Source organism: Semicossyphus pulcher, unplaced genomic scaffold (assembly GCF_022749685.1).
Source record: "Semicossyphus pulcher isolate SPU_LCO1_2020_fin unplaced genomic scaffold, fSemPul1.0.p SCAF_10, whole genome shotgun sequence".
Lineage (NCBI taxonomy): Eukaryota > Metazoa > Chordata > Actinopteri > Labriformes > Labridae > Semicossyphus > Semicossyphus pulcher.
The window spans coordinates 6,573,221-6,600,882 of NW_027211604.1; the positions used below are offsets into that span (position 1 = coordinate 6,573,221).

The 27,662-nt window shown below is 41.4% G+C and overlaps 1 protein-coding gene across 1 annotated transcript; it reads right to left on the reverse strand.

Annotated features, from left to right (window-relative positions):
• Positions 1-24,976, reverse strand: LOC138600650 (transmembrane protein 164). The gene is made up of 6 exons (XM_069672119.1): positions 24,161-24,976; positions 12,225-12,274; positions 8,138-8,204; positions 5,448-5,526; positions 4,142-4,242; positions 1-1,414 (listed from the first exon to the last, which is right to left on the reverse strand). The coding sequence occupies exons 1-6, from the start codon at positions 24,596-24,598 to the stop codon at positions 1,208-1,210; spliced, it is 942 nt and encodes a 313-aa protein (XP_069528220.1). The 5' UTR covers positions 24,599-24,976; the 3' UTR covers positions 1-1,207.
• Between the last annotated feature and the right edge of the window lie 2,686 nt (positions 24,977-27,662).

Genomic DNA, 27,662 nt, shown 5'->3' on the forward strand with positions numbered 1-27,662 from the left:
TGAAATCACTTTTATTGTCAATACAGCACATACAGTCGAACCCATACAAATACAAAAGTTTTCTTATCCCTTCTTTACAGTGAAGTACAGAATATGCTACAGTTAAACACACACAGCCCTCACTCTTGAAATGATATTTACCATGTCTGAAATATTCCCATTTCCAATGCTCGATAATACTTCCTTCTTTTCAGTTGGGTAGTCAATAAATGACCCAAAGTGACTTCATGCAGATCATATGATGCATTTTAGTTTTTTCACACAAGACTGAAACTGTGACTCTTACATAGTCGCAGCGGTGGAGTGAATTCAGAATAACTCGAGGATCAAGCAACAAATTCAAGTGTCATGATGCGTGATTCCAGCCCAGATACGTGTTTTCACAATCTACTTGTTCTTGGCAGACGTCACATTCATCCCAACGACGGACTGAAGGTTAACCGTCACGGAGTATGGTCCAATATCACATAAAATAACAAACACATGACCTCATGGCTGAGGTAATAATAACATCCCAGTGTAGATCCTTAATCCTCATGCATCACTTTGAATCCCAGCATGTAAAACATCCTCGTGTCCCCTGATTATCACAACTGGAATGGTCTGAACGGGCTGGAGACAAATGAAAGAGAGGCCACTGACGGCGATTCTTTCATTACGTGTAAATGTGTGTAGCACAGGTGGGGACAGAAGGACGCCATGAATCAACAACAAAAAAAATCCTCTTGCTATAAACAAGCAACAACAGCTCACATTCAAGACGCACTTGAGACAAAAAAGATGGCAGCGTTGCCCTCTAACATATGATCTAGAAACTACGACATAAAGAACCGAAAGTGTAACAACTGCAGATCAGCAGTGACGTTTGGGTGACTTCTTTTTGTCCTTAAATCTTTACAGAAGGCATTTTGAGAAATCTCCCACAAGTTCACTGACATTTCTCTGGATTTTGTGTTTCCAAAAAAAAAACAAACAAACATAATCTTTCCCTCACCGTTATGCTACCGACCAGCCTATTAAGTTTGCATGCAAGCTGACTACAACACTAAAAGAATGACACGTTGATTCACTGGCCCTGAAATGCTCACTTGTTTCAGTAAAACTGATCTTAAAAAGATGCATTAAAATGTTGATTTAAATAAAAAAAAAAAGAGCAGGCATTCTGAATGAAAGGCGTGGTTTGTCTGTGTGCGTCTTCCGAGGACATTCAGTCGACTTTCTTGCTGCGCAGTCGGAGCGTGTCCAGCGTGTATCTGCAGACGGAGCCCGTGTGTTGCGAGAGGAGCGTGAGGAGCTTCCCGTGGATGAGGGTCAGCAGTGTCTGGTGACCCGTCGCCCACACCCGGTACCACGGCCCGTAGAAGGGGTCGGACACGGCCGGACACAGCATGTTGTTCAGGTTGACCTCAGTCAGCTGGAGGGAGAGACAGACAGGTTTAGTTTGCACAGGGCTAAAGCTAATAGGCACCACTAAGCTGAAGTGAAGGAGTAATAACTAATAATTGCATTTTTGAGACACTTAAACTAAGTTAGATTGTGTAAGCTTTTTGTGCAAAGTGGTTTGATAAATTAACCCGTCTCCAATAATTAGGAATCCCATGTAGGAGAAATGCAGTAAACAGCTTATAATGATCACTATTAACATTTTAGTTCTCTGAGTATGTTTCAGTCACTGATGGGGTGAGAGATCACTGCTGGCCAGAGTTTAGACTTTGCTGTCTCCATAGTTTAGATTTGTAACATGCTCTGTAATGTGTAATCTAACATTCAGACAGCCTCCATTTGGTCTCTCTTCCGTTTATTGAAGCTCTATTAATCTTGGAAACGTGCTTTTAGAATAAAGCTCATTTATACGACTGATTGGTATTCAACTCAGTATGACTCACTCTGCTGCTGCCTCTAATTTCTATTATGTACAATGACTGAACTAAATAATAGCAGGTTTCCCAAAGCGGGGTTTTCATTTTGATGCAACCGGCTGCAGTAATGAGACTTCGACTGCTCGAAAGTTACGACATTATATATGAAAAACACTGGGAACGGAGTTAGCAGTGTCCACATGTAGGCTCTCATTAACAGCCAGTGACAGGTAGTTAAGAACAATAATTATAACTAAGGTTAATAATTGGATAAGAATCTGAAAATGGTAAATGCATTTATACACAATACACTGTGTGCATAAACTCGACTCTGTGCACTGAGCTTTATAACAGGTTATACATTCCTTACTCACCACCTGCATCTTATATAACTTCAGTTTATGTATAAGGACTTTATTATAATAACTGATGTGTTACCTCAGCTCTCTGCGCTCATACACTGCCTGGCCAAAAAAAACTCATTTAACTGAGCAAATAGGTGAGAGCCTTCCATTGGAAAAATACTGCAGTGTCAGTGATGAATATGTTTCAGCTGGCAACAAGTTATTTAACTCTAACCGATGCAGTGTGCAGCTTCTCTTTTATCAAACAACCATGTCAGAAGACAGATCCTGTGGTCGTGGAAAAGATGTGACTCTGTTTCAGAAGGGTGAAGTTATTGTCCTGCATCAAGCAAAGAAAACAACTAAGGAGATGCTGAAACTACTAAAATTGGGTTAAGAACTGTCCAGCGCATTATTTAAACCTGGGAGGATAGGTGGAAGGTGAATCATCATCTTCAAGGAAGAAATGTGGTTGGAAAAAATTATCATGCTCGGAGATCACTGTAATGCGTAAAAAAATCAACAGTAGAACTCATGGCTGTGTTTAATAGTGACGGTAAGAGCTTTTCCACACACACAATGTGAAGAGAACTCAAATGATTGGGACTAAACAGCTGTGTAGCTTTAAGAAAACCACTCATCAGTGAGGCTTATCAGAAGACAGGGCTTCAATTTGCTAGGGTCATGTGGTCTGATGAGTCCAACTTTACCCTGTTCCAGAGTGATGGGGGCATCAGGGTAAGAAGAGAGGCAGATGAAGTGATGCACCCATCATGCCTAGTGCCTACCGTACAAGCCCGTGGGGGCAGTGTTATGATCTGGGGTTGCTTCACAGTTGGTCAGGTCGAGGTTCAGCACCGTTATGTGGTCAGCTGACTACCTGAATGACCAGGTTTTTCCATCAATGGATTTTTTCTTCCCTGATGGCACGGGCATATTCCAAGATCACAATGCCACGATTCATCGGGCTTAAATTGTGAAAGAGTAGTTGGGAGCATGAGACATCATTTTCACACATGGATTGGCCACACAGAGTCCAGACCTTAACCCCATTGAGCGTCATTGGGATGTGCTGGAGAAGATTTTACGCTGCGGCCCGACTCTCTTGTCATCGATACAAGAACTTGGCGAAAAATGAATGCAACTTTGGACGGAAATAAATGTTGTGACATTGCTTAACCTTATCTAAACGATGCCACGGCGAATGCGGGCCGTAGTCAAAGCTAAAGGCGGTCAGATGAATTATTAGTGGGTGTGACTTTTTTTGTTGGCCAGGTAGTGTGTAACTACTGTTACAGCGTCAGGTCTAAGGACATTTAAATATCAGCTGTACTACATGTTCTAGCCGATCTCACGAAGGGGAACTTCAAACACATACAGGATACAATCAAGATCTCTCATTTTACTTGATGGTTTTAAAAAGGACTTAATGATTAAAACTTGTAACAGCTTTTCTTCATTTGAACCCTACGTATGGTAACTTGTGTGTGTCTGTTTACACTTGAACTGTACATCTGTATTCTCTTGATAAAGGGATTAGGGTGAATGGTGAAGTATTTGTGTTTGAGTATATGTGTATGTGTGTACATGTACATTTGCATATGCATGTCTATGTATTTACACATCTGTTTGCACGTCTATGCATAACAAACATTTACTTATTGCCAAACCTTTCAGCTGTTTACACATTTTGTTATTTAGTATTGTAAGAGTGTTGTTTAATAAACGACAGCTTTCAGCCATGGCTACGGTCTCAGTGGAAACATCTCTGACTGAGTTTCAAACACATTTACTCTTAATAAGAAACAGTATAAACTGAAGCTCATTATTCCAATGTATTCCTGATGTCCATTCATCATGGAAATAATGACAACATGTACAGTGTGTTCTCTGCAAAGTGAAATATCCCATAATGCCCAGCAGGGGGCTCCGTCTCACCAGGCCGAGCAGCTGCAAGAAGACGAAGTGATAGAGGAACAGGATGCCGGTGGAGAGCAGCGCCCACCCCATGTCCCCCAAAGGCTCAGGCTTGTACACACCTGCAGAGAGAAACACTCTTTACACATCTGAAATAGTCTGCGAGTTAAAGAGGGAGCAGGCACAAAGAATGCAAACAGAGAAACAAACTTCACTTCCCGATTAATACGTTTGTAACTCGTCAGTTGAGCCAACAGGCCAACAGCCTGCAGCCACAGTGAAGCCAGTAACAGGATGTGGTGTCAAACTGGCTTTTCCTGTTTCCTCACTGCTGGCATGTGTTAGAGTAATACCAGGGGGAGGCATCAAATGTGCAGCCATTATATCAGTTTAACAAAGACAATGTCTCCTTTTGTGTGGCTCCAGTGTTATGTTACTTATGGACAATAATGCAGTGCAGGCTGAGGTTTGATTAAGGAGTTACACCCAAGACAAATCAGACTTTGCCTGACTAACAATGAAACATACTTTAAACCTACAGGGTGGTACCGGTTATTATTATATTAGCTGTGTTTGTAGTCTGTCTCGATTATATTTTGTGTTGTTTTCAGCTCTCTTTATATTTTATTTCAGCTTTAAACAACACAAAGTTACAGACAGAACATTCAATTCACAGAATGAAGTCATAAAAATGAGAAGTTCAACAGTGGCAGCTACGAAAGTGGTTTCTTTTTCCGCCTCTAAATGCACTTCATAGCGTAAGAATTTATACAGCTGAATTTCGTGCTAAAAGTTGAAGTATTGAATCTGAGGTGCTGTGGTTCTATCTGAGGGTTTACTAAGCTTTATATTTTTCATTTTGCAGAGCAGGATCTTTGCTCTGCCTGCAGGATCTTTGCTCTGCCTGCAGGAGTTAAGCCCACAGGAGGAGGGGGATTTCTCCCTGACATACACGGTATCTTTGACCTTTGGAAGACACAGATGAGCAACAGAAAAATACGCTTTAAAGTTCATAACTTTCCCTTTTGCTCCTCAGTCGCATGTTAATCTTGATTGCAGACAGTAGAAAAGAATGTAGTTATTATTCAAAGAGCACGAACAGGCGTGTGTTTAGCATAAACAGATAATGTGCAGCTGACGTCAGCAGTCAGAGCCACCTCGGCTGAACAGACGAAGCAGATACCTGCAGCGGCGCACATGTCATCAACAAAACAGGAGGCCAGCTGAGCATGGCAGATATCCTGCTATTGTAATGCTGCATGGCTGGCATGCTAAAGGTATTTCACTGTGGGGAGAAGAGTGTGAGTGACGTAAGATCAACACGTACCTCCTTTCCTGAAAAGGTAAAGAGGCACCAGGTACAGCATGGAATGCTGGATGTAGTAGATCTCCTTCTCAAACGGAAGCTGTGGAGACAAACGGCTGTTTTAGCTCTTTATAACACACGATCATGATGGCACACAGGCAGAGCGACGCAGGGATTTCATTTGATTAGAGCCGTGCAGGAGAGTTTGCATGTTTTATTGTTTCTGCTATGAAATAAACAAGGAGTACCTGAACATTCAGGAATGATATTTGTATACAGTCTGGCACCTGTAGACCTAAAGCTAGTGTAAACACAGACTTCCTGCACCCTGTCTGTGTGGCGCTCTGGTTCACTGACCCCAGACCTGGATTTACAGCCGGGCTTCTGTCTGTCAGAACATGAACTTAAAGCATGCCTGGGGGTAGTTGTTATCAATGGTACAAGTTATTAAATAAAATACTAAGAAGGTTTGTTCACAATCAGGTCTGGAATCTGTGTTTTTTAGTAATAAAAACAATTTGTACTAGAAAAAAAGTGTACCCTTTTCTCAGTATAATTCCTAGGGACGCACGATATTGGATTTTTTGTACATATCCGATATGCTGATATTTTCCAACCCTTTTTGCTGATTGCGATACCGATATATTAGGCACGTTTTTTTTCACGTAACTGCAGAGAACACAGAGTCTCACCTGTAGTGGAATTGATATGTCTACTTTTATTGTAGTGGCCAAAAGCTTCCATACCGCAGACGTCTTGCGCCCTTCTTCACGTGCACGCACACTCATGCCGAGTTAATGTCGTAGTATTACGTCAAACTTTTTAAGGGAATCATCGAGCATTTAGCCATAATTAAAGTGTTTTATCGGCAGAAAAATGACATATCTGCTGATGCCGATATGTCATTTTCAAGCCACAATCTCATTACCGATAATGTGCCAATAATACCGTGCGTCCCTAATAATTTCACATCTATATAAGATGTATGAGATATGACAGAGATGAGATATATTTCCTGGGCTCTAAATCCAAACAAAGTTTCTGTTATATAACTCATACTTCAGCCCGTGAAGTTGGCATTAGATTTCCTATAAACTATCTTTAAAAAAGGTCATAAAAAGTTTCAGTTTAACTCGGAGAAACCCCGGGGGTACCGTGGTGTTATGTAACTTAGTTGAGTTAATTTAATCTTTTACTTCTTAGGATTCATTCTTCACACTTCTCGTACCTCTGCTGTGAAAACTATTTGAAAAAGGCAGCTTGACCGATAACATCACAGGCGAATAACAGCTCTGTGAAGATGAACAGTGCTCCCCTTGTTGGAGAAAACTAGTTCTTTATCTAACAGGGAAACAGAGTTATGACAGAAAGCCTTTCCTTCACTCTGGAAAGACGTGATCCGTCAGAGCTGGACAAAGTTCAAACTGTCAGAACTTGATGAGATTTTAGCAAATTGAATTTAAAGTAAATGCATTATCTGCTGAATCTGGTCTCTGTCTGCAGCTGTCAGTGACAGTCTTTCAAGCAGTCTGAACTGCTTCACTAGAACAGCAGATTCACATCATTAATCAGGCTGCTTCTTTCTGCAACATTTTGTCTTCTGCATGTATGAATATATTCTTCAGATTCAGGCTCCGGTAGAGGAACTACATTCATTGAAACATCACATTTAAATGTCACATCTTTGACAAAGAAGGAGATAAAATGACAAAAGCAGTCATCTTATACATATCACAGCTGAGGGACCTCTCTTGTTTGAGCTGTAATATCTGGTCTAGGAATAAGACACCTAGCCATGTATTATATCCAGAGGTGGAAGTAACGAATTACAAGTACGTTGATGTAACCAAGTAGCTTTTTAGACTTAAGTAATCTGCTACATTTGTACATCCACCCGTTACTATGTAAGATATGTATCTACGGATATTGTGAGCTAGAAAGAAAAACTGACTTGGACCAGACACCAATCAAATGAATGGCATCAAAAACAGGCCAATCAGATTAAACTGTCATGCATCCGCCACGAGTCCGAAGCGAAGGAGGAGAGCTGGGCTGCAACTCTCCGGGTGCGACGCATAACTTGAATGAATCATAAGTGTGACAGAAGAGAGTTTGGATGAAACACCACCTTTGACACAAACCAGAAACAGCTGTTAGATCGCTCTCTTCAAAGCCACCAGACTCCATTAACAAAAACAGTCATTTTACCTCGTAGAACACAGGGCTCGCTAGTCTACCGCTGCTTTGTTAGAATAACAAAAACAAACTGACCGATCGAGGCAGCGGTAGACCATCAGCAACTCTCCGTGTTCTGCGAGGTAAAATTACTGTTTTTGTAAATGGAGTCTGGTGGGTATGAAGAGAGCTATACAACTGCTGTTTCTGGTTAAACAAAGGATCTTACTCTTTAACAAAAGGTCCATCACTCATCTTTTGGACACCAAAACATGTAAAGTTTTATTTGACTCAATTTGCATAGGATGCATGTGTAAGGTAACCAGGGCAAAATGTGTTTATGATAAAGTCAGCGGGTTGGAAAGTTACTAACTTTTACTTTGAGTACTTTTTAAGTGAGACAGTTTTTACTTTTACTCGTGTCATTTTTTACTCTTCTATTCAAACTGAAGAACAAGAGCTCACAAGATGAGACAAGAAGCCTTCCTGACTGAGGTCAAGGCTTTACTGAAGACTTTCCACTTCTGCTTACTCACCAGTCTAGTGTTGACTACTGGGAACATTAGAGCCAGTAGCGCACCGTTCAACATGTGGACCTGCAGCCTGCAAACACACACAGGAAAATAATATCAGAAGATTTGATTAACCAAACATCTCTTATCACATCTGCTTCAGTCTCGCAGGAAAAACGTAACCATAATTTCCACATGGCGCGAGTGATTGTGTTATTGCCACATTAGCTTGAATGTTTCAGTGCTGATAGGAGCACAGAGGAGCAGGTGGAGGAAATCAACATGATGTTTTTATGCTGCTGAAACCGGATCAGAGTCCTCCCTGATGCTGTTAGCAGCATCTGTCTCTCATTTGTTTGCGCCAGGTCCAAGAGGGAGTGTTGATTCTAAGTCAGGTCAACGATGGATCAGACATTAAAACCTTTCACTCTTTCTGGATGCTGCGACTGTGAGTCATTATATCACACAAGGTTGATGTCATGAGTCTGACAAATGAGTAACTCCATCTGCTCATCTACAACTTGTAGAGCCAGACACATATGGGATTTAGAAATATACATTATTGATTGTTATTATTACTGATACACCGTCCGATAACATGAAGCGGAGTGAAAATATAATAACAAAGATACTCATTGGCTGCTTTCTTAATCAAATAACGTTCGCCGCCGTTTTTTGTGCCGACCACCATCGGCTCATCTCCGATGCTCTGTTACATGTGCAGCAGACAGTACTGAAAGTATTTTAAACATAGACTGTATATAGGGCGACATGACAGCGCCCTAAAAGTGAAGGCAAAACATCTCTATCGCCCCCTGCTGACTGGCTGCAGTATAGGTCATAAAGCCCACCTCCTCCATGACAGATGGGACATGAGTCAAATTATATAATCAAACTACACGTCAAATACATTTTTATCAAACATGGTTTCTGTCATTATAGTTAGTTCTTATCATGCTAATTTACGTCCAAGTGTTCATTTTTCTGACAAGTTTATTTTTAATTAGTTATATGATGCTGTAAAAAGGATGATTGACAGCTCAGTTTACAAATACTGCTCCTGCAGCCGATCTGTTCTGGATTATCAGAGTAGAGGAGGAACGACAAGAGGAGACGTAACTAAGACAATCTACAGTCATTGAAGTTTACATATCTGTGAACGTCTGCTTCAGACCAACACAAGAAGCTGCTCTGCGGTAAATACGCCGACGTGCGGGATCTTCGCCGCTTTTTCGGTAAGTGAAAAGGTGTTTTGGTTAGTGGAAGTGGCTACGGTGGCTCCACCCGCCGACCTCTACTGCGCAGCTTTGGCTCCAAATGTGGAAGATGGCAGCGCCCGCCTCGGGACTGTTTTGGCTTCAATTTTGTACAAAGAGAGTAGATGGAGACGCGTCGTCCATCTTTACATACAGTCATTGATGGTAAACGGTACAGTCAAAGCACACTCTGCTGGACAAGCTATGTAATATCACTACTTCTACTTGGCGCATATCGTCTGATTCCAATATATCTGTGATAAGCCCATATCGGTGGATATTACTGCTATATCAGTCTGTCTCTCATGTCAACATTAAGATATAATCCAGTCTTCAGTCAGCACTCGTTCTTCAGCCTTTTCCAGCTCACTCACCATTCAGCACACACAGCCTGTCTGATCCTACAGAGGGAGTGTGACGCTTGTTCAGTCAACATGAGGAGAAATGTTTCTTTTAACCAACAATTATTCTAAGAGCCCTCTCATAAAAAAGCCCAGGAGCTTATGTGTCAGAGAGAAGATCTACATCTATCTCCTGCGACTGCTTGTTTTGTCAAATGAGCCAAAATAACTGTTGTGATAGCCAAGGTCACTGGGAAAACAGCAGTGCTGCAGGAACGTCGGTTCAAATGAGCCCAGCTGTCACTCCGAGGGCCTCCCATCGTTTTTGGAACCACAGCCTGCTTCGTTCACACTGTAATTTATAGATCATTAGCAACCACTGACAAGTATTTCCCCCTTTTACCAAATGTTTCAAAACACAGATGAGAAAGAAAGTGTTCTGAAAAGGCATTAGGGAATGTGTCCTGATCACTTGTATACAGTGTGTGGTCTGTGCTTTATCTGAAACAGCCACACAATGTCCCTCAACCCCTGGCAGGAGTCAAACTGTCCTCAAACGTCAAACAGATACATCAGCCTCGGATACTGTTCGCTCTGCTGTATCAGAGCTGTACTGAGTTCATCCTAATACAAACCAAAACATTTTCTACAACTGCTGCTTCTCATTAAAAGCGTTTAAATGGTGAACACATGTGTGCTTTTATTGTGAAGCAGTCACCATTAAAATATGCCAGAGCGCTGAACCAGGAGGAGCAGCACTGGTTGGAGGTGTGTGGGTATACCCACCTGCAAACTTCTCAGAACAGTAACCAACTCTTTTGACTCTGCCCTGCAGGTTTGTGGTTAACACGGCTGCTGATGGCACGATAGAAAAAGGAAAGTTATTGACTGACTTCCTCATTTAAACAATGGTTGTACTGTAAACAGACAGCAGTTTCTCCTCTGACGTATTTAGGACAAAGCCGCTGTTCAAGGTGGGATAACACTGACCCTCACCGTTGTAAGCATGGGTGTGGTTAAATTAACCAGGACTAAAATTTGGTGAACTACAATTTAAAGTATTACTGGTTTAAATCAATGGATGATATTTTAAAAGAATTTCCTCTGAGGCATTAGTTCACCTCATTCACACAGTGGCCATTTCCCCCGACACATGCTCAGGATGGGACGCTCACATGCTGTTTTTATGTCGTTTCTTTATGTTATACTTTGTATAAACAAATGACTGTATAGAGACCACACAACTCCATCTGCTCTCATTGTACAAAATTGATGCCAAAATAGCCACCATGATAGGCGCTGCCATCTTGCAATGGTGACGTCATGTGGAGCCAGAGCTGCGCATCAGATTTAGGCGGGTGGAGCTGCAGTAGCCACTTCTGCTAACCAAAACAAACAATTAAATTACTGGGGAAAAAAACAAAACAAGGATCCCGCACGCCGGCGTGTTTAACAGCTTCTTGTGTTGGTCTGAAGCAGACGTTCACAGATATGGAAACTTCAATGACTGTAGTGATTGTTTTAGTTACGTCTCCTCTCGTCGATCCTCCTCCACTCTGATAATCAGGAACAGATTGGCTGCATGAGCCGTATTTGTCAACAGAGCTGTCAATCATCCTTTTTACAGCATCAAGACACTTATCATAATTGGACGTAAATCAGCATGATAATAACTGACTATAATGACAGAAACCATGTTTAAGAAATATTTATTTGACTTGTATTTTGATTTTATAGTTTGACTGGTGATGAACGGTAACTGCGGGACCACACTTCCCAGATATCCAGACAGACGTGTGACGGCTCCCTTTGTTACAGTTGTAACTGTTGTTTTTCCTCGCTGACGGTGGCTTTCCATTTTCAATGCTTTGAACCAGGAGAGGAATCAAAAGAAGCGTAACTCAGGGGAAATACCCATAAAAACGTCTAGTAAACTGATACAGTATTAAATAAACTAGTCTAGACAATGTGAAAGAACATCCCGGCCTGAAAGGTAAATGATATTCCCCTGAACTGAGTGACTTATGTATTTTGCTTTCCAAAGATGACAAACTTGTTTCAGGGCGCTTCATAAATCTTCAGAAGTCTTTGAGGTTATTTCAGGTGAGATGCAGCGACAGCTAAACCTGCCAACGCTCGCTGCAGCTGTTCACTGCGACTCCCGTGGGCACCAGAAAGTGACCCTGCTTGTATTTATTTCGGAGTGAATCTGACTCTGTGTTTCCTCCTGGATAATTAGCTCTCCAGACCAGAGCATTTGATGAGGACAGAGGACAATAAACCCGACAAATTCATTACAATAAAATCAGTGTGAAAACACTGCAGACGCCTTCAAGTAATATCAATTAAAGTGGTGATTGCTTTTATATGACAATAAAACCTGTGGTTAGTTTTGGACGGTCTTTCTAATAATTTTATATTACATTCAGATTTAAATGGAGGTGTGTGACTAAATGATGCAAGTTATGGAAAAGACATTTCCCCACGTAAAACACCAGGGTTAAATACACTCACCTAAATACAACCATGGCTGTTTTACATGGCGGGCAGGCCAGCAGGAAGATCTGCAGAGGAGCACAGAGAAATTAAAGTCAGTCATTATGAAGCAGCTTGAATGCTGCAAGAGCTCGAAGCGCTCGGTGCTGTAAGTAAAGAAAAGGAATAAATTCCGATATTAATACAATGAGAGAAGGAGGCAGGAACAGAGAGTCCCGCAGGCGACTTGAAAGTGCTTCTCGCTCCAAACAAGAAAACAAAACGTGGAGTCGAGACGGGACCCAGGAGGACGGTCAAACAATTAAAGGGAAAGCATTAAAATTGATGAAGCATATTGGCATTCATGTGTTTTATTGCCTGGTTTATATTCAACGATCTACAAGTCGTTTCTCATGGAGCAGGGAGACGGAAAATAATTCAGTGAGAGACCAGCAGGGACTTGCACGTGTCTAAATCCTGGACTGTTTTGTCCTCAGAAGCTGACGTGCTTTACTGAGCCCGTTTGACCTTTATAGTAAAAACTGTGATACAAATGCAAACCTTGGACTCGGGAGTCTGAGCTGAATTTAAAGCAGAGCCACAAATGATTCACCGAAAGGTTTAAACGCAGCTCCAAGTGAAGGCTGCTGATATTGTGCAGCGTATTTTTAAACATCCACTAAAATAGTTTTCATTTCAATACATTCGCGTTGTAATTAAACAAACACACAGGTCACAATGTTTACCCTAGTTATACATCTCATCTTTGCTCAGCGACTGTGTGACTGTTGAGGCCTGGAGGAAACAGCAAACATGGATTGCTACAAAACGCCAACTGACACAAGAGAAAGTTGTTTGCCTGGAAGGCAGCGGCTGCAGAAAGAATTACAAGAAAGCAATTTACTTTGGATCCGCGGTACAACAGCACACTGGCCCGGGGACATGTCTGAGGGATTAATCTGCTGTGCAACTATCAGCTCATATTAACCTGCACTGTGAACACAGCTGAAGTTTCGTTACAAGTTTGTTTCGCAGGCGCTTTCTGTTACACATAGAAGATTTCAGCACAAGACAAGATGGGTTTAATGTATTCTGAACTTTTAAACAAATGCAGATGCAAATTTGAGGATGACCAAACAATTCCCCCGTCTTTACACACTGAAATAATCTAAGTTTCTTTAGGTTTACAATGATTTCAGAGGAATAAAAGTATATATAATAGCTTTTATGAAAAAAAAATAGTTAGCCAAAGCTTTGGCATGCTTCTATGGTCTTTGTAATTTCACGAGTATCATTACTGGTAGCCAACATTGTATACTGTGTGCATACTGTGTGTGGGAGTGTGGGAGTACACTGCCTGCAGTAAAACTTTGTCCTTTTTTATAACGTCAGAGACTTCAAACTAATTACCCACAGGTCTCTCATATAGATCTGCAAAGCACTAAATACTAAATAAATAAAATAAGACATTATAAAGTTGATAAATGTAATAATCATGAGGAATTATTCTTATTCTCAAGTATCAACACACCCTCATTCATTCAATAGTCCGCTGTTTTTGCATAATGGCAGCTTTCTGGCTGTTTTTAATTGCCATGTTGTCACCGCCCTTTCAGCCACTCACGTGCCCCTGTGCTTCAAGCTAGCACGCTCAACTGCATGTTAGCTGCTGTTAGCTGGAGCAGCAACACTGTCAAAGTTATTCTGAATCATAGAGACTCTCTCTTTATCCCGAATCCCCCCCACCCCACCCGTTGGGATCAATAAAGTATTATCTTATCTTGTATTCATTTTGATGCTGAGAAATGAACCAAGCTCCTGCCGAGCTTTTATATGCAGCCTTGTTAAGTTAATGAATAAAAGAATGAACCGTCTTTGTGTTCATTTCAAGCAGCAGCTGGATGGTTGATTTAGAGTTACTTTGACGTTTGTTATTTGCTCTGTCTAACAGGAGCTAACAGGCTAAACGTGGCAGCAGATGTTCAGCTTGCCTGCTAAAGAGGCCGGTTGTGAAATGTGACGTTACAAAAAACAGTGTGAAGAAACTTAGGTGTTTAAAATTGCCAGTAAAAGTAATTATGTAACAAAAAGACTCTTAAAAACTAGTGAAAGAGGGTTCAAGGTTTCCAGTTTATGACAATAATCAAAGTCTGAGCTGCAGCAGTGACTCTGAGTCTGTTTGTATTTTCACTTTACACATGACATCGACTCAGAAATGGATTCAACGCTAATTAGTTCACATGTTTCTGTCAATAAGGACTTGTCTGACTAGCGTGTGCTTGTTGGTCCACAACGAGACTAACCACGTGTCACTGTTAGCACACTATCAATATTTCTTCATGTCTACGCTACATCTGAGCGTATCCATGCCTGGGAAAGCCAATGTGAGCTAATCTGATCTAAAATGCCTCTGCAGTCTCGGAGCAGGATTAATCCCTGTCTGGGATGCGGGCCCGTGAAGCCCTGATCTTATTTATAGGTGAGAAGCACTACTTAAGTTTAATCCAGAGCTGCATCTATTGAAAAGAGGAAATTCTGGGCTGTCAGTTGAGACATAACACTTTTATCTGATCCACTGTGGTAGTGAACATCATATGCAAAATACTTCTTTATGCATGTACTGTCTCATCTTCAGAGATTTATCTACTCCTGATCGCATTAGAGGTGTTGGAAAGCTGAAAAGCCTTCAAATAACAGGATTACTCACAGAAAACAACGTTTTGGATTATAACAATAAATCCTCAAAATGCAATATTTGTGCAATTGTTTTTACGTTTTGTTCTGCAAACTGAGCAATGTTTTAAAATCAACACTTTACTGCATGTGTCTGTTATGTGGGTGAAAGAGCAGGCACGTCCTGCCCTGTGCTTTTACTGTCATCACTGCCTGTGAAAATGTGTCGAGTCGGCTACATGTTGAACAGATGTGGTCTTCAGTTTAATCAACAACAAAAACTGGGCTTAAAGGAACAGGTAACTCCAAACTGTGTATCTGTAGCTGTAGTTTATTCTTTTGCTCTCGCTGTCGACAACTGATCATAGCAGAGATGATTTTTAGTTTGCAAATATTTGGTGCAGTAAAACAGGTCAACAAAATCCTCTAATGTGGTCGCCACCTTTGATGTGTGTGACACAGTCATCAGGCTTGTTTGTGTGGCCTGGAGGGGACTTCCTGACTAAACATATGTGTTGTGTCGAACAGCACGCAAAGGTTGCAGGTGTGACGCAGACATTTGAATGATTTTATACCACCATGAATCTTATTTCGAATTCAATCTGACAAAGAAAATTATATTTGTATGCGACTCAACTTCAGTCTGAATTGGAGACAAAACAAGTCGAGCTGTCGAACTGTTCAAAGAAGGGTGTCGCCTCCGATGGTGAGCTACAGATGAGTTTAATTAAGATGACAGCCTGTGTTGTTGCTCTTTGAGTTGTTGAACAGATTTGATACATTTGAGGAAAAGGCCTGTTTCATGTGGTTTCTCCTTGGGGTTGAACTCATAATGTGTGCTATGTTTGTGTTTTGCCATCAAACTATTCCATGAGGCTTTGTTTTTTTCCACCGTAAAGTCAAATCAAATGTATTTATGTAGTACATTTTATGCGACAGGCGTGTGCCTTAATATCCTCGTGATTTTATTTGCAGATAACGGCAGCAGTTCACTCCGCCCCCAGACGTCTTAACTGAGCCCCCCTGGTCTGAGTCTGAATAAACTACAGTCATTTCTTGGGCGGTTGTGCCTCAGTGGTAGAGCTGGTCGTCTCTCAATCAGGAGGTTGGCTGTTTGACTGCCACAGTCTCCAATAAATGCACATAGATCCTGATTGGAGATTGGCATGGCAGCCTTTGCCATCAGTGTATGAATGTGTGTGTGAAAGGGTGAATGTGACATGTAGTGTGAAGCGGTCTGAAGACAAGAAAAGCGCTGTATAAGTGCAGTCCATTTACCATTCCTTTGTGTTATTAAATGCAACATCTAATGTGTTGCACGGCGCATCACATGCATTTCTACATATAGGCTGGAACGACCATGACACAAAATGTATTGTGTCACTCATCTGACACACTCAGAATAAATATCTTTGTTCTGCTTTTACTAGAACCCACATTTGCACACATACTTCTACTTTCTCTGTTACATTCTCTCTACTTCTCCCTCTCTTACACAGAAAATGTTTTAACAAATGTTTGAACATCTTTGTCAGCAAACTAATTACATGAATGTGAGACTATTTCTTAACTTTTTCTTGTGATATGGCTTCATGTTTACATAAATCACTAAATAACTTTCTAAACCTCGGCTGAGCTTCTGTTCATGTGCAGAGAACAAAACTTTAATATAACTATGAGTCATTCCTGGCTTTAAAAAATTGCTAAAAATAGGGAAAGTCACATTTTCCAATGGTCAACCGCTCTCGTCATCACTGAGCTTCTGCAGCTCCAATAAACAGCCCGGCCAGACTTCATCCACATGCATGATGACAGTTATGAGAGTCCAACAAGGCTTGACGCTTATGCTGCAGCATAAAAGACTCAGTTAGCGCTAATTGCCGTTTCTCACTATTAATTTTATAACAGGAATATAAATTTACGTGGAGGTACATCAGGCTGAGACACAATGTCATCAACTTTACTGTTACCTGACGCTGATGTGCTCACACAGTTGACTGGAAGTAGATCAGACCGCTATTTCTTAATTTTACAGGGGAGGACACTGATTTCAAAATGAGTCACACAGACACATTAATCTAACTGAAGTAACAGATGGTGAAACTTCACACAACCTTAGTATTTCAGCCTACAGAAACTGGCCGATACACAATATGTACAATAGGTGTTGTTCTTGTGTTGTTATAAACTGCCTAGCCAAAAAAAGTCACCACCTGGATTTAACTGAGCAAATAGGTAAGAGCCTTCCATTGGAAAATTACTGCAGTGATGAATATGTTTCAGCTGGCAACAAGTTATTTAGCTCTAACTGATGCAGTGAGCAGCTTTTATTAAACAACCATGTCGGAAGACATATCCTGTGGTCGTGGAAAAGATGTGACTCTGTTTCAGAAGGGTCAAATTATTGTCCTGCATCAAGCCAAGAAAACAACAAGGAGATGCTGAAACTACTAAAATTGGGTTAAGAACTGTCCAGCACATTATTTAAACCTGGGAGGATAGAGGTGAACCATCATCTTCAAGGAAGAAATGTGGTTGGAATAAAAATCTTAAATGATCGTGTTTGGAGATCACGTAAACGTTTGGTGAAATCAAATGGCAAAAAAATTAGGGATAGACCGATTATCGGCCAGGCCGATTATCGGCGCCAATATTTTGACGCATATCGGCACCTGCCTTTTTTTTAAAAAATCTGACGGCCGATAAGAGATCAATTTAAAACTCGGTTATTTTGGCTCTGATGCAGCCGCGCCCACCCACAGCACTGATTAGTGTCCACAGAGCCATGGCACGGGTAACAGCCAATCAACAGTGAAAGCTGTGCATGCAGAGTGCTCACACACACGGCGGAGAGGAGAAAAAGTTCATTTCTTTGCTAATTTTATTCAACTTTGTTTTATTTACTTTATAAAACTTCAGGAAGTTATTTATTTATTTATTTAAATTTTCAGTTAACTGTATAAGAGATGCTGCTGACCCTGGGAACTCAAAGTTAAGTGTTGGAGTTTGTATTATTCAAAATGTTGACGCCAATATTTTCACTTTTACTGCAAATGAATATCGGCTCCAAATATTGGTTATCGGCCTCCTTGACTACTAATAATCGGTATCGGTATCGGCCCTGAAAAAACCATATCGGTCTATCTCTAAAAAAAAATCTACAGTAGAACTCACGGCTATGTTTAATAGTGAAAGTAAGAGCATTTCCACACGTACAGTGTGAAGAGAACTCAAATGATTGGGACTAAACAGCTGTGTAACCTTAAGAAAAACACTCATCAGCGACGCTAATCGGAAAAAAAGGCTTCAATTTGTTAGGGAGCATAAAGATTGGACTCTTGAAAAAGGTCATGTGTTCTGATGAGTCCAGATTTACCCTGTTCCAGAGTGATGAGTGCATCAGGGTAAGAAGTGACGCACCCAGCATGCCTAGTACCTAAAGTACACGCCTGTGGGGGCAGCGTTATGCTCTGGGGTCGCTTCGGTTGGTCAGGTCGAGGTTCAGCAACGTCAGGTGCCCAAAAAATGTTTTTTCCATCAATGGATTTCTTCTTCCCTGATGGCACGGGCATATTCCAAGATCACAATGCCACGATTCATCGGGCTCAAATGGTGAAAGAGTGGTTCATGGAGCATGAAACATCATTTTCACACATGGATTGGCCACCACAGAGTCCAGGCCTTAACCAGTAATCAAAGCTAAAGGCAGTCCAACTAAATATCAGAGTGTGGCCTTTTTTTGGGGGCGAGGCCGTGTATGAAGAGGGCTTTGTACATTTGGAAAGATTTTAGTAATGGATTGAAGCAGGCTTTTATTTTGATGGTGGGGAGTTAGTCTTTCTGCAAACAAGTCTCAAAGTTTCTCAAAGTTTTGTTGACATGTTGTGAATACGTTCTGGACACCTTTCCTGCAAAGACCCTGATGGGACTATCACACAAAATCAAGACTCTTTACGTACGATATGCGTACTATACTCTGGACTTTCTTTATTCTTTGCTGTAAATGTAAATTACTTCAGAGTGTACTGATGAGACTGTGTACAGCACTACATAAAATATAACTCTTAGTATCTAAAATTTGTTGTTGAAAGTTGTAGTACTGCAGCGTGAGTGTATTATAATCTCTCAAGCTGTTAAGGAAAACTGTTGGGGATGGAAATGATCAATGACCTCCTTATAGAAAGACAACACTCATTACTGGTAAGCCATACTTCCTCCTTACAAGTGTAGTCATTGAGTAATACAGCGAAGTGCCTTCAGTGTAGACTGAGTCAACAATCTGTTGTGCGGGGTGTTGTGGCTGCAGCTGATAAATGTGGCTATATTTAACGATAATGCTGATTCTGTAGTCTGCTGCATTGATAGTGAATGTTTGCTGCGCACTTGTTAACAGCATGGCACTTCAATTTATAGGCCAGCTCTCAGCCCACGGAGCGAAGACAAAGCACGCAGTCTTTATGTTCATCGCCGCACTGTGCGTCCAGGCAGTGTTTTAAAGTCCTATTAAACACATTCAAAGCTGCTGCAGATGGCCCGAGGCCTGTTTTCAAAAGGTGTGAGTTATGGCCTCCTGGACCGTAGCAATGTTTACCCTCAGCATACATGGTTATCTGTAATTAAGTGAAGTAATCAGTTTGTTTGGTCGCACCAGACCGTTGGCAAGATCCACAAGAGAAGAAAGTTCACCTGATAAGGAAGTTGTGTGAGTTGGCAGGAGCTACCCATCATCACACAGGGAAAGTAAACTCTCAGCTTATCAGAGAATCCTGTAGGAGGTTATGAGTCAACTCAACACCACATAGACACACTGTCTATCATCCTACTGACACAGTCGACCATTCAGACAGTGGAGCGAATCATTTACGGTTGTTATAGTTGCAGTGGCTTTCAGTAATCTCTATAGCATCTAAAATCCAATTCAAGGCATCTAAATAACAGGTTGTGATTTCTTAACCATGTTTAGAAACCATGAAATAAGTATTGATAAAATTCTAACGATACCCATCCCTACTCTTCATTATTTGGTGCAAAGAATAAAGACATGTCCGATAACGTGCCTCTGGAAGGGGGGCTGTAACTGGCGTTAAGGGCTGTGTGCATCTTCCTACAGTTAGGCTAACATTTGTGTCACGCTCAACACAAAATTTACACTCAGGCAAGCTATCATTTACTAGTGTACCTAAACCAACTGGACTGGAAGCTAGCTAACAACAGTGACTGAATAACTACAGGCTCATGTATAAGAACCATGCCTTAGTTTTGCTCATCCCATCTGCAGCATTGCTATCGGAGCCACTGGGACTCGGAGGCTGCACTGAGGACGTACTAGCATTAACTCTAGCAATGGCCTTAGCATTAGCTGCCTTGCTAAAGCAGTCAAACACACACTGCACTGCTTCAGATTAGGACTGTTGAACTTGTATGCGTTTCGTTTGCATCAGAGTTAAATTTCGTAAAGTGAGCCAAAACTATCGAACGCTTTGCTCTGTTCGCCACAGAACTACTAAACTTTCTCCAGCATGAGACTTGCTGAGGCTTCGTCATCACTAGGGGATGGATGTGAGCTTCGTCAGGATGAAACGATTGAATGAAATCTACGTTAAATAAGACGGAATGTAAACGTTTAATACCAACAGGAGCACCATTTGTCCATGAGCTTATCGGTACGTTCAGTAGCAAACAATCACGTAAAAAAACGTATATACCCTCGATACCCTGTCCTATACCTCTATACCCATCCCTAGTATCTTGTGTTGTTTGTAGTTATTAGCCTCTGAGAATAATGGAAAGCAATCTGGTTTTCTTTGGGGAGTGATGCCAACAATACCTCTAATAAAAAGAGATCCTTAGCATCTTGTGTGTCAAATTTTGCATCCAGTTTTCGCCCTGTTGGTCTGCTAGAGAGGGTAGGCGGAGTTAAGCGGCTGCTTTTCCGGTCTCTGTAAGCATTGCGAGTAAACAATAATCTACTATGGCTGAACAAACAAAGAAAAAATCGATGACTACAGATACAACTTCAAAAATAAGTGAAAATCCAAAGAAAAAGAAACAAATTCCACATTCAGATGAAGGCAAGGAAAATAAAGTGCTAGAACTGTGACAAAGGGAGCCAGCCGTGGACGTCTGGTTAAATTGGGAAGAGTGCTCTCATAATTACCGATTATTGCCAGTGGGAGGCGCTCAAGAGCACAACAACTCAAATCTTTGAGATTGATACTTTAAAGAGCAAAAAAATTAATAAAATCAACACACAGGCCTTAGATTTATTTTTAGAATCATTACACCCATTAAGAGCGATGATAAGACCACCACATCCTGATTTGTCCATCCTGTCTGTAACACATTGTATCTGCTATTTGATTTGTTTGTTTATGGAGCCCCAACCACATCCATTAGCTCGAGTGAAAAAGCATGAGGAAATTGATCAGTCAGAGATCTGTCAGTGTGATGGCTTTTGTTGCACATGGAGAAAAATGTAGCGGACATCTGTGTTGTCAGAAGTGGGGCATCCTCTCATCAGTCATCAGACAGTGAACTCTTCACCCTCAGCGGGGCTCTCTCTCTCTCTCACACACACACACATTGTACTGGGTGATGCTTGCTTTTGCTATGTGTGGTTTAACTGGGCGGCTGAATCAGTGCATGACAAAGCATTATTTTTCACCCAAAGATATTTTAATTACAAGATTGAAGTAAGGGGGGAAATTTCCTTAAAAACGGTACAAAATGTCATTTAATATTTTTGTAGTAAACAGCAAAGCTTCACAAAAATACGTCGCTGCAGTCTGTGACAACATCTAACTGTGGAGTACACATAGCCTTTTTTTATCCTGTGAATTTTGTGATAATATTAGACACTTGGGTATAATTTAGTCAATGCTAATGAAGAGTTCCAGCAAACAGGCGGCTGTATAATGACACATCAGGGCAACAACACAGACAAGTGGTTATATTCCTTTTTAGCAACACTCAGGTGGAGTGGCTGCCTGCTCTGATTACTCGAGGACTGTGCTAACCTCAGCTACAGCAACACTTGTTTTTGCACAGCCTGTAAAATGTAAAAGTCATAAATCTGCACTTCTCACTCTCATCTCCAGATTCGCAGTTTTTGTGCAGCGTTTGTTGGTTTAACAAGCTTAACAGGAAGAGCAATCCTTGCTTTGATCTCAGATTTCCATCATGTCTTAAAGGGATTACAGATGGTGCCACACCCTTTTACAGTAAATCCACCAAGTGAGATCATAACATGAATCAATCACACATCACACCCATACCAAGAAGCTGAACAATCTCCACCACAGAACTATCAAATATTCGACAAATACTAAATCATTTACCAGACAAATTCTCTGCACTCAACACCACAGAGCCCAAAAACATCAACTTAAACTGACTTCCTGTTTTACCTATTTTTCTTCTCACATAAAGTCAAGCCTCTGGCCCTCTTCCCTGCAACAAAAAAACTCCCGGAGGCCGTCCCTGCAGAGCCGCTCTGTTGATAGAGACAACTCTTTCCTGTTCAAAAGTAAAACAGAAATGCTACAACAAACTGGCAAAGTCCAGTACTTTTGCTTATTTCCTCTTCTGATCAAACTCAGGTGCCAACAGGCACAAAAAACCCCCGCTGTGTGTGACCTTGACCTTGTTTACTACCAAACATCAAGGACATCCTGCTACCATAAGTCCATTCTTCATCAAAGCAAGTCATCCATCAGTGTCCAGTAGCTATCATGTACGCAGAAATAATCAGAACACATCCATAATACATTCTTTCGCTCTCCATATTTCATGCGTGCGACAAATACATTAAGTAGCAATTGGCAGTGACCTGTTCGCCGTGACCCGTGGTGTGCAATCATGCACGGTGAAGGTCAGCCGAGCAGGAGGCGTGAAAGGGAAACATGTAGGTAGCAGGTTCTGTATGTTCTCACAGCAGCAGAGAGAACAGAGGGAGCCTTTGTCTAGCTCTGAACCGTAACATCTGATTTAAACCTTACGGAAAATACAACACAACAAAGACGTCTTCTGCTTTAGTTTCTTATGTTTCATCAAGTCAAACTCTCTGCTAAATGCCCGTGCAGCTGTACAGACTGCAAAGCTCCTCGGCAGCGTCACAGCTGTTCATGATAAACAATCATATAGGATCAGATGTGTTGACGCCCAGCTGCTGATGCATACCTCAAGGAGCTGAACTTGAAACAACAGGTCTGATTTCATGGCTGAACTTTCTGCCTGAACACGGGCGACCTTTAAAAGCTACGAAAGAAGACTCCAAACTAATATGGAACTTTACTGGAGCTTACTGTAATAATTACTCATTTGTTAATCTGTTTTCATATTGTAACGAGTACCTGTAAATTAGTGCATATTTATAAAATGTAGGAACACGTGTTTTTCTTTCTTATCTTCCTGGTTATGACAATAGAATAGCTATGTTTTAGTTGTAAAATTGTATTATTTTTTTGTTGGGTGGACATACCTTCCCAGGTATAATGTGTTAAAAATATCATGACCTTCAAGAACATCAATTATGTTTCATTTATATACCAACGGCAATAAAGTTAAAGTACTTAATGCACAAAACCGCATGCTCCGTCATTATTGTAACAGTTTGAAGGTGCAAAAAGACACATTTCAGCTTTAAAGTTTAATGCTAAACTTATAAACAAAACTATTTTGTTAAAATTCAACACATCTGGAGTTTGGGTTTGGATATCTCAGCAGGAAAACCAGCAATAAAAGAGTAATACATAGTCAGGCTTTCATTGAATTTGCAAAAAAAGTGTGCACACATATTTTTTCGTTCTCTGTGCAGCCCTGCAATGTATCACATTGAAATATTTATAATCGAGACTCAAGTCTGACTATTTTGATAACAGTGTCCGAGTCCTCCTTTGCTGCAGTCGCCCAAGAAGTAAAAACAGACAAAAAGGCTGAACAACACTGAACAACACATGTAAATGCTGTACAAAGTGCACACACTCAACCAGGATGTTTGATGTAGCCTACAGCTTGAATAAAAAAAAACATGTTTATGTGTCTCACAAGGAAGCAAATAGTTAACACTGTGTTTCAACAAAGTGTAGCTGGGTGGGGTCAAAGCAAAAATAGTAAATGAAAATATTGCAATCAAAGTTAATACATAACCTAACATCATTAAAAGTTTGTCTGGAAGAAAAGGAGATAAATGAAAGTATGTCTTATGATAGATTTCATGGGTGTTTCTCATCCTGTTGCTGCACACTCACTCGCGCAAGCACGCACACACGCACACAGACTCTCAAGCAGTGTGTCATTCTTACCTGAACCATGGTCATCACATGGCAGGGATTCAGCAGGTATATCACCGTCTTGGTCGCGAATTTGAACCCAACCTCCACTCCAAAAGTCATGCAAAGAGCAACCAGCAACAGGTTCTTGCCCAGACTATCCTCCTTTGCCCTTGTGCAGTCTTTCCCTACCACCTTGAGCTCTTTGGAGAGGTTTATTTTCTTCAGCGCCACGCCGATCTCCACCAGGGAGAGGAGGATGATGATGAAGCTCTCACTGATGCGCTGCTGGGGCGCGATGAAGGCGGCACACTCGGGGCCCCCGTTGCCCTCAAACTTCGGGTCCACCCCACCGTAGATCCAGTCCAACAGGCTGTAAATGTTATATCTGGACATATTCCTCTTCTCGTGTTGGAAAAGATACGAACAAGATGGAATAAAAGACGTCACACTGACTTCTTGGCGAAACATGAACTGCAAGATTTCCCTTTCGAAGCTCGTCTCGTGGTTGAGAGGTAGACATGTATCCACCGCCTTGGTGTGTTTGAGCTAGCTAAAGACACCAAACTACCTCACCCGCAGGCGGAGGAGGAACTTCAGCTAACAGCAGGAGGCAGCTGTAGTCAGGACTACCAGTAGAAGCTGCTGGTTGTAGTGGGAAGTGGCCAACCTCCCTCTTCTCACACGTCCCTTACACAGTTACTAACTAAGCTAGCTAACGTGCACAGTCAATTAGGAGTCGGCATCCTTTGAAGCAGGCAGTTATGCTGGCTACGTGCTCGTAGTTATACCAAGCCAGCTATGGAGCAGTTTGCTGGAGGTTGAGTTAGCGTGTGCTAGCAACAGCACAGACACAGGTTAGGTAAGGTTAGCTAGCCTAGCTACCAAGCTATGCTACAGAGCGGCGAGCGTACCTTGCTGAACTGAAGCGGCACTACGGTATAATGGTATACCCCGAGTTTAGCCTTCCAGGATGATCACAGAGCTCACTGGTTTACACGGTGCAGCGTATGTGCAGCGTCTCTGTTAAGTGGGGACGTTATCCTAAGTGTCAAAAAACTCGAAAAATAACTAGGAAAACAAATTATAGGACGCTACATTTCCTGCCTGCTGATTTGCCTACCTAATTACTCTAAATACTGACAGTTACGATCACGTGCACACATTAAAAGTAAGAATTTGCTTACACATTTATAAGTAAACGTGCCCCTAATAGAACTAATGATATTAACAGATGGTATAAATGGCTTTTATCAAAGGTTCTAATGCAACTTTATAATAATCTCAATTAAAATAATCATAATTTTAACTGTAACCAGCTGTACTCTTCCTGTAAGTCAAATCTGGGGGCATAATAAACCATATCAAATCTCGGAGGACACTCAACACGTGATGCTTTGGGATGGTGCGTTCATGAAAACTCCGGAAACGTCCCTTATTCCTGGTTCATCTGAGAACTCAATTGTAAGTGAATATAGACAGAAATGTTTCTATTCTAACCCTGCTTTTTTGAGTATGACTTTTATTTCACCACAAGAGTAACGAGTAGGAGTCATGTCAAAACGTGAAAGTTATTGTATTATGAGGTTTCTCTCCAGGAGGGAAACATTTATGGTAAAGAAAGTTATTTTACTTCTTAGGTACCAAAAAAAAAACAGGTTATCACATCACATTTATCCTCCTAACTACGGACAATCTAGTTTCAGGGCCACATTGGTAGGAAAAGCTGAACATTTTCTTTGATATATTTGTTATAAGTCTGAGTAAAAGGTTACAAAGTCTTATAGAAGTGTATTACAACATGCAAACCTGCCAAGACCACAAATAACTCATTTGTAAGCTTGTTCCCTTCATGCTCTAATTGGTTTGAGATTCCCTTCAATTTTGGAAAATATTTCTCACAAACATGTGAGGGCAGATCGAGGGGCCTGAACGAGGGTGCAGGGAATGGACTGACACGGCCTCGTGAATGAGGAGCAATGGAAAAAGCAATGGGATGCATCTAATGTTCCTCCCACAGCCCCTGCTTTGGTTAGCCAGAGTTTGGTGTTTGAGATAACCACACGCTGACATGACTCCATTAGTGTAGAGGTGTGTAGCACTCAGTGCGGGGCCTCTTTTAAAGCAGGTCCATGATTCTGAGTGTTTTCTATGTGAGTGTAAATGACTTTGTGCTGAAATGTGGTAACTGTGGCTCAAAGTGCTTTACTATGCACAGTGAGGGAATACATGGCTTTATGGTTTGGATTGGTGGTATAGCAGAGAAACTGAGTCTCTGTGTAAAGTATTGGAAATGAATGTATAAATAGGAAGTGCTTTACAAAAAAAAAATAATTTAGAGCTAATTGCACAGAGAGGGGGCTGTACGGTGGTTCAGTGGTTAGCGCTGTCGCCTCACAGCTAGAAGGGTTCTGGTTCGGATCTCAGTTCGGATGCAGGGGTCGTTTCTGTGTGAAGTTCGCATTTTCTTTGCATGCGTGGGTTCACTCCAGGTACTCCGTCTTCCTCCTACAGTCTAAAGACATGCTCGTTAGGTCAACTGACGACCCTTAAATTGGCCGTAGGTGTGAATGTGATCTGTCTCTAAATGTCAGCCCTGTGGTTGACTGGCGATTAGTCCAGGATGTACCCCGCCTCTCGCCCAGTGACAGCTGGGATAGGCTCCCTGCGACCCCTAACAGGATAAACGGTATAGATAATAGAAGCGTAGATGCACAGAAAGAGTGGGGAAAAGAATCCTTTGAGCTTCATACAGTATGCACATTATGTTTTTTTTATTTCAGTGTTGACTATAACTAGTTACTGGAATCTTATCTTTTCAAGTATCATGTGATTCATGGTACCCTTGGTTTCTATTTACAGTTCCTATATATTTCCATGTCTTCTTTATTATAAAGCAGGTCTAAAATAATTCTGGATTCAGCTTTAAGTAGGACATTATGATTTAAAGGGCTATTAAGAGCTATTTAAGGGATCAAGCTCGGAGGTTAATGTACCCAAACTCTGCTTTCCAATTCAGACATCTCTTTCACAATGCAAGAAAAGGAGATCAATTCTTATTGGGCTAGTGTGCACTGTGACAGACTCAGAATATGTAATTACATGGTTTGGTTGCTATGTTGAAGATATAATCTCGAAGATTTTCATGTAAATAAATGCCTGTTAAGTCACTATCTATCGCCGGATGAGGTAACACAAAAATCACAAGCAGCGCCCAGTTAGTGACGTGTTTTCCATCACCCAGCAGTGGTTGGTCTGCCAGAGAGGGTAGGCGGAGCTAAGCGGCTGCTTTTCCGCTCTCTGCAAGTGTTGCGAGTAAACAGTAATCTACTATGGCTGAACAAACAAAGAAAAGATGGATGACTACAGATACAACTTCAACAAGAAGTGAAAATCCAAAGAAAAAGAAACAAATTTGACGCTCAGAGGCAAACCGTGGACGTCACACATGCAGCACTGTCTGGATATCTGGGAAGTGTGTTCCCGCAATTACAGTTCATTGCCATAGATGCCGCCAAAGAGAACAAAACTGAGA

Coding starts and splice junctions, on each gene's coding strand:
- LOC138600650 (XM_069672119.1), bottom strand. CDS start 24,598: ATGTTTCGCCAAGAAGTCAGTGTGACGTCTTTTATTCCATCTTGTTCG. Junction 4,243..5,447: donor TTACCTTTTCAGGAAAGGAG/GTACGTGTTGAT, acceptor TTCTCTCTGCAG/GTGTGTACAAGCCTGAGCCT. Junction 1,415..4,141: donor TCTTGCAGCTGCTCGGCCTG/GTGAGACGGAGC, acceptor CTCTCCCTCCAG/CTGACTGAGGTCAACCTGAA.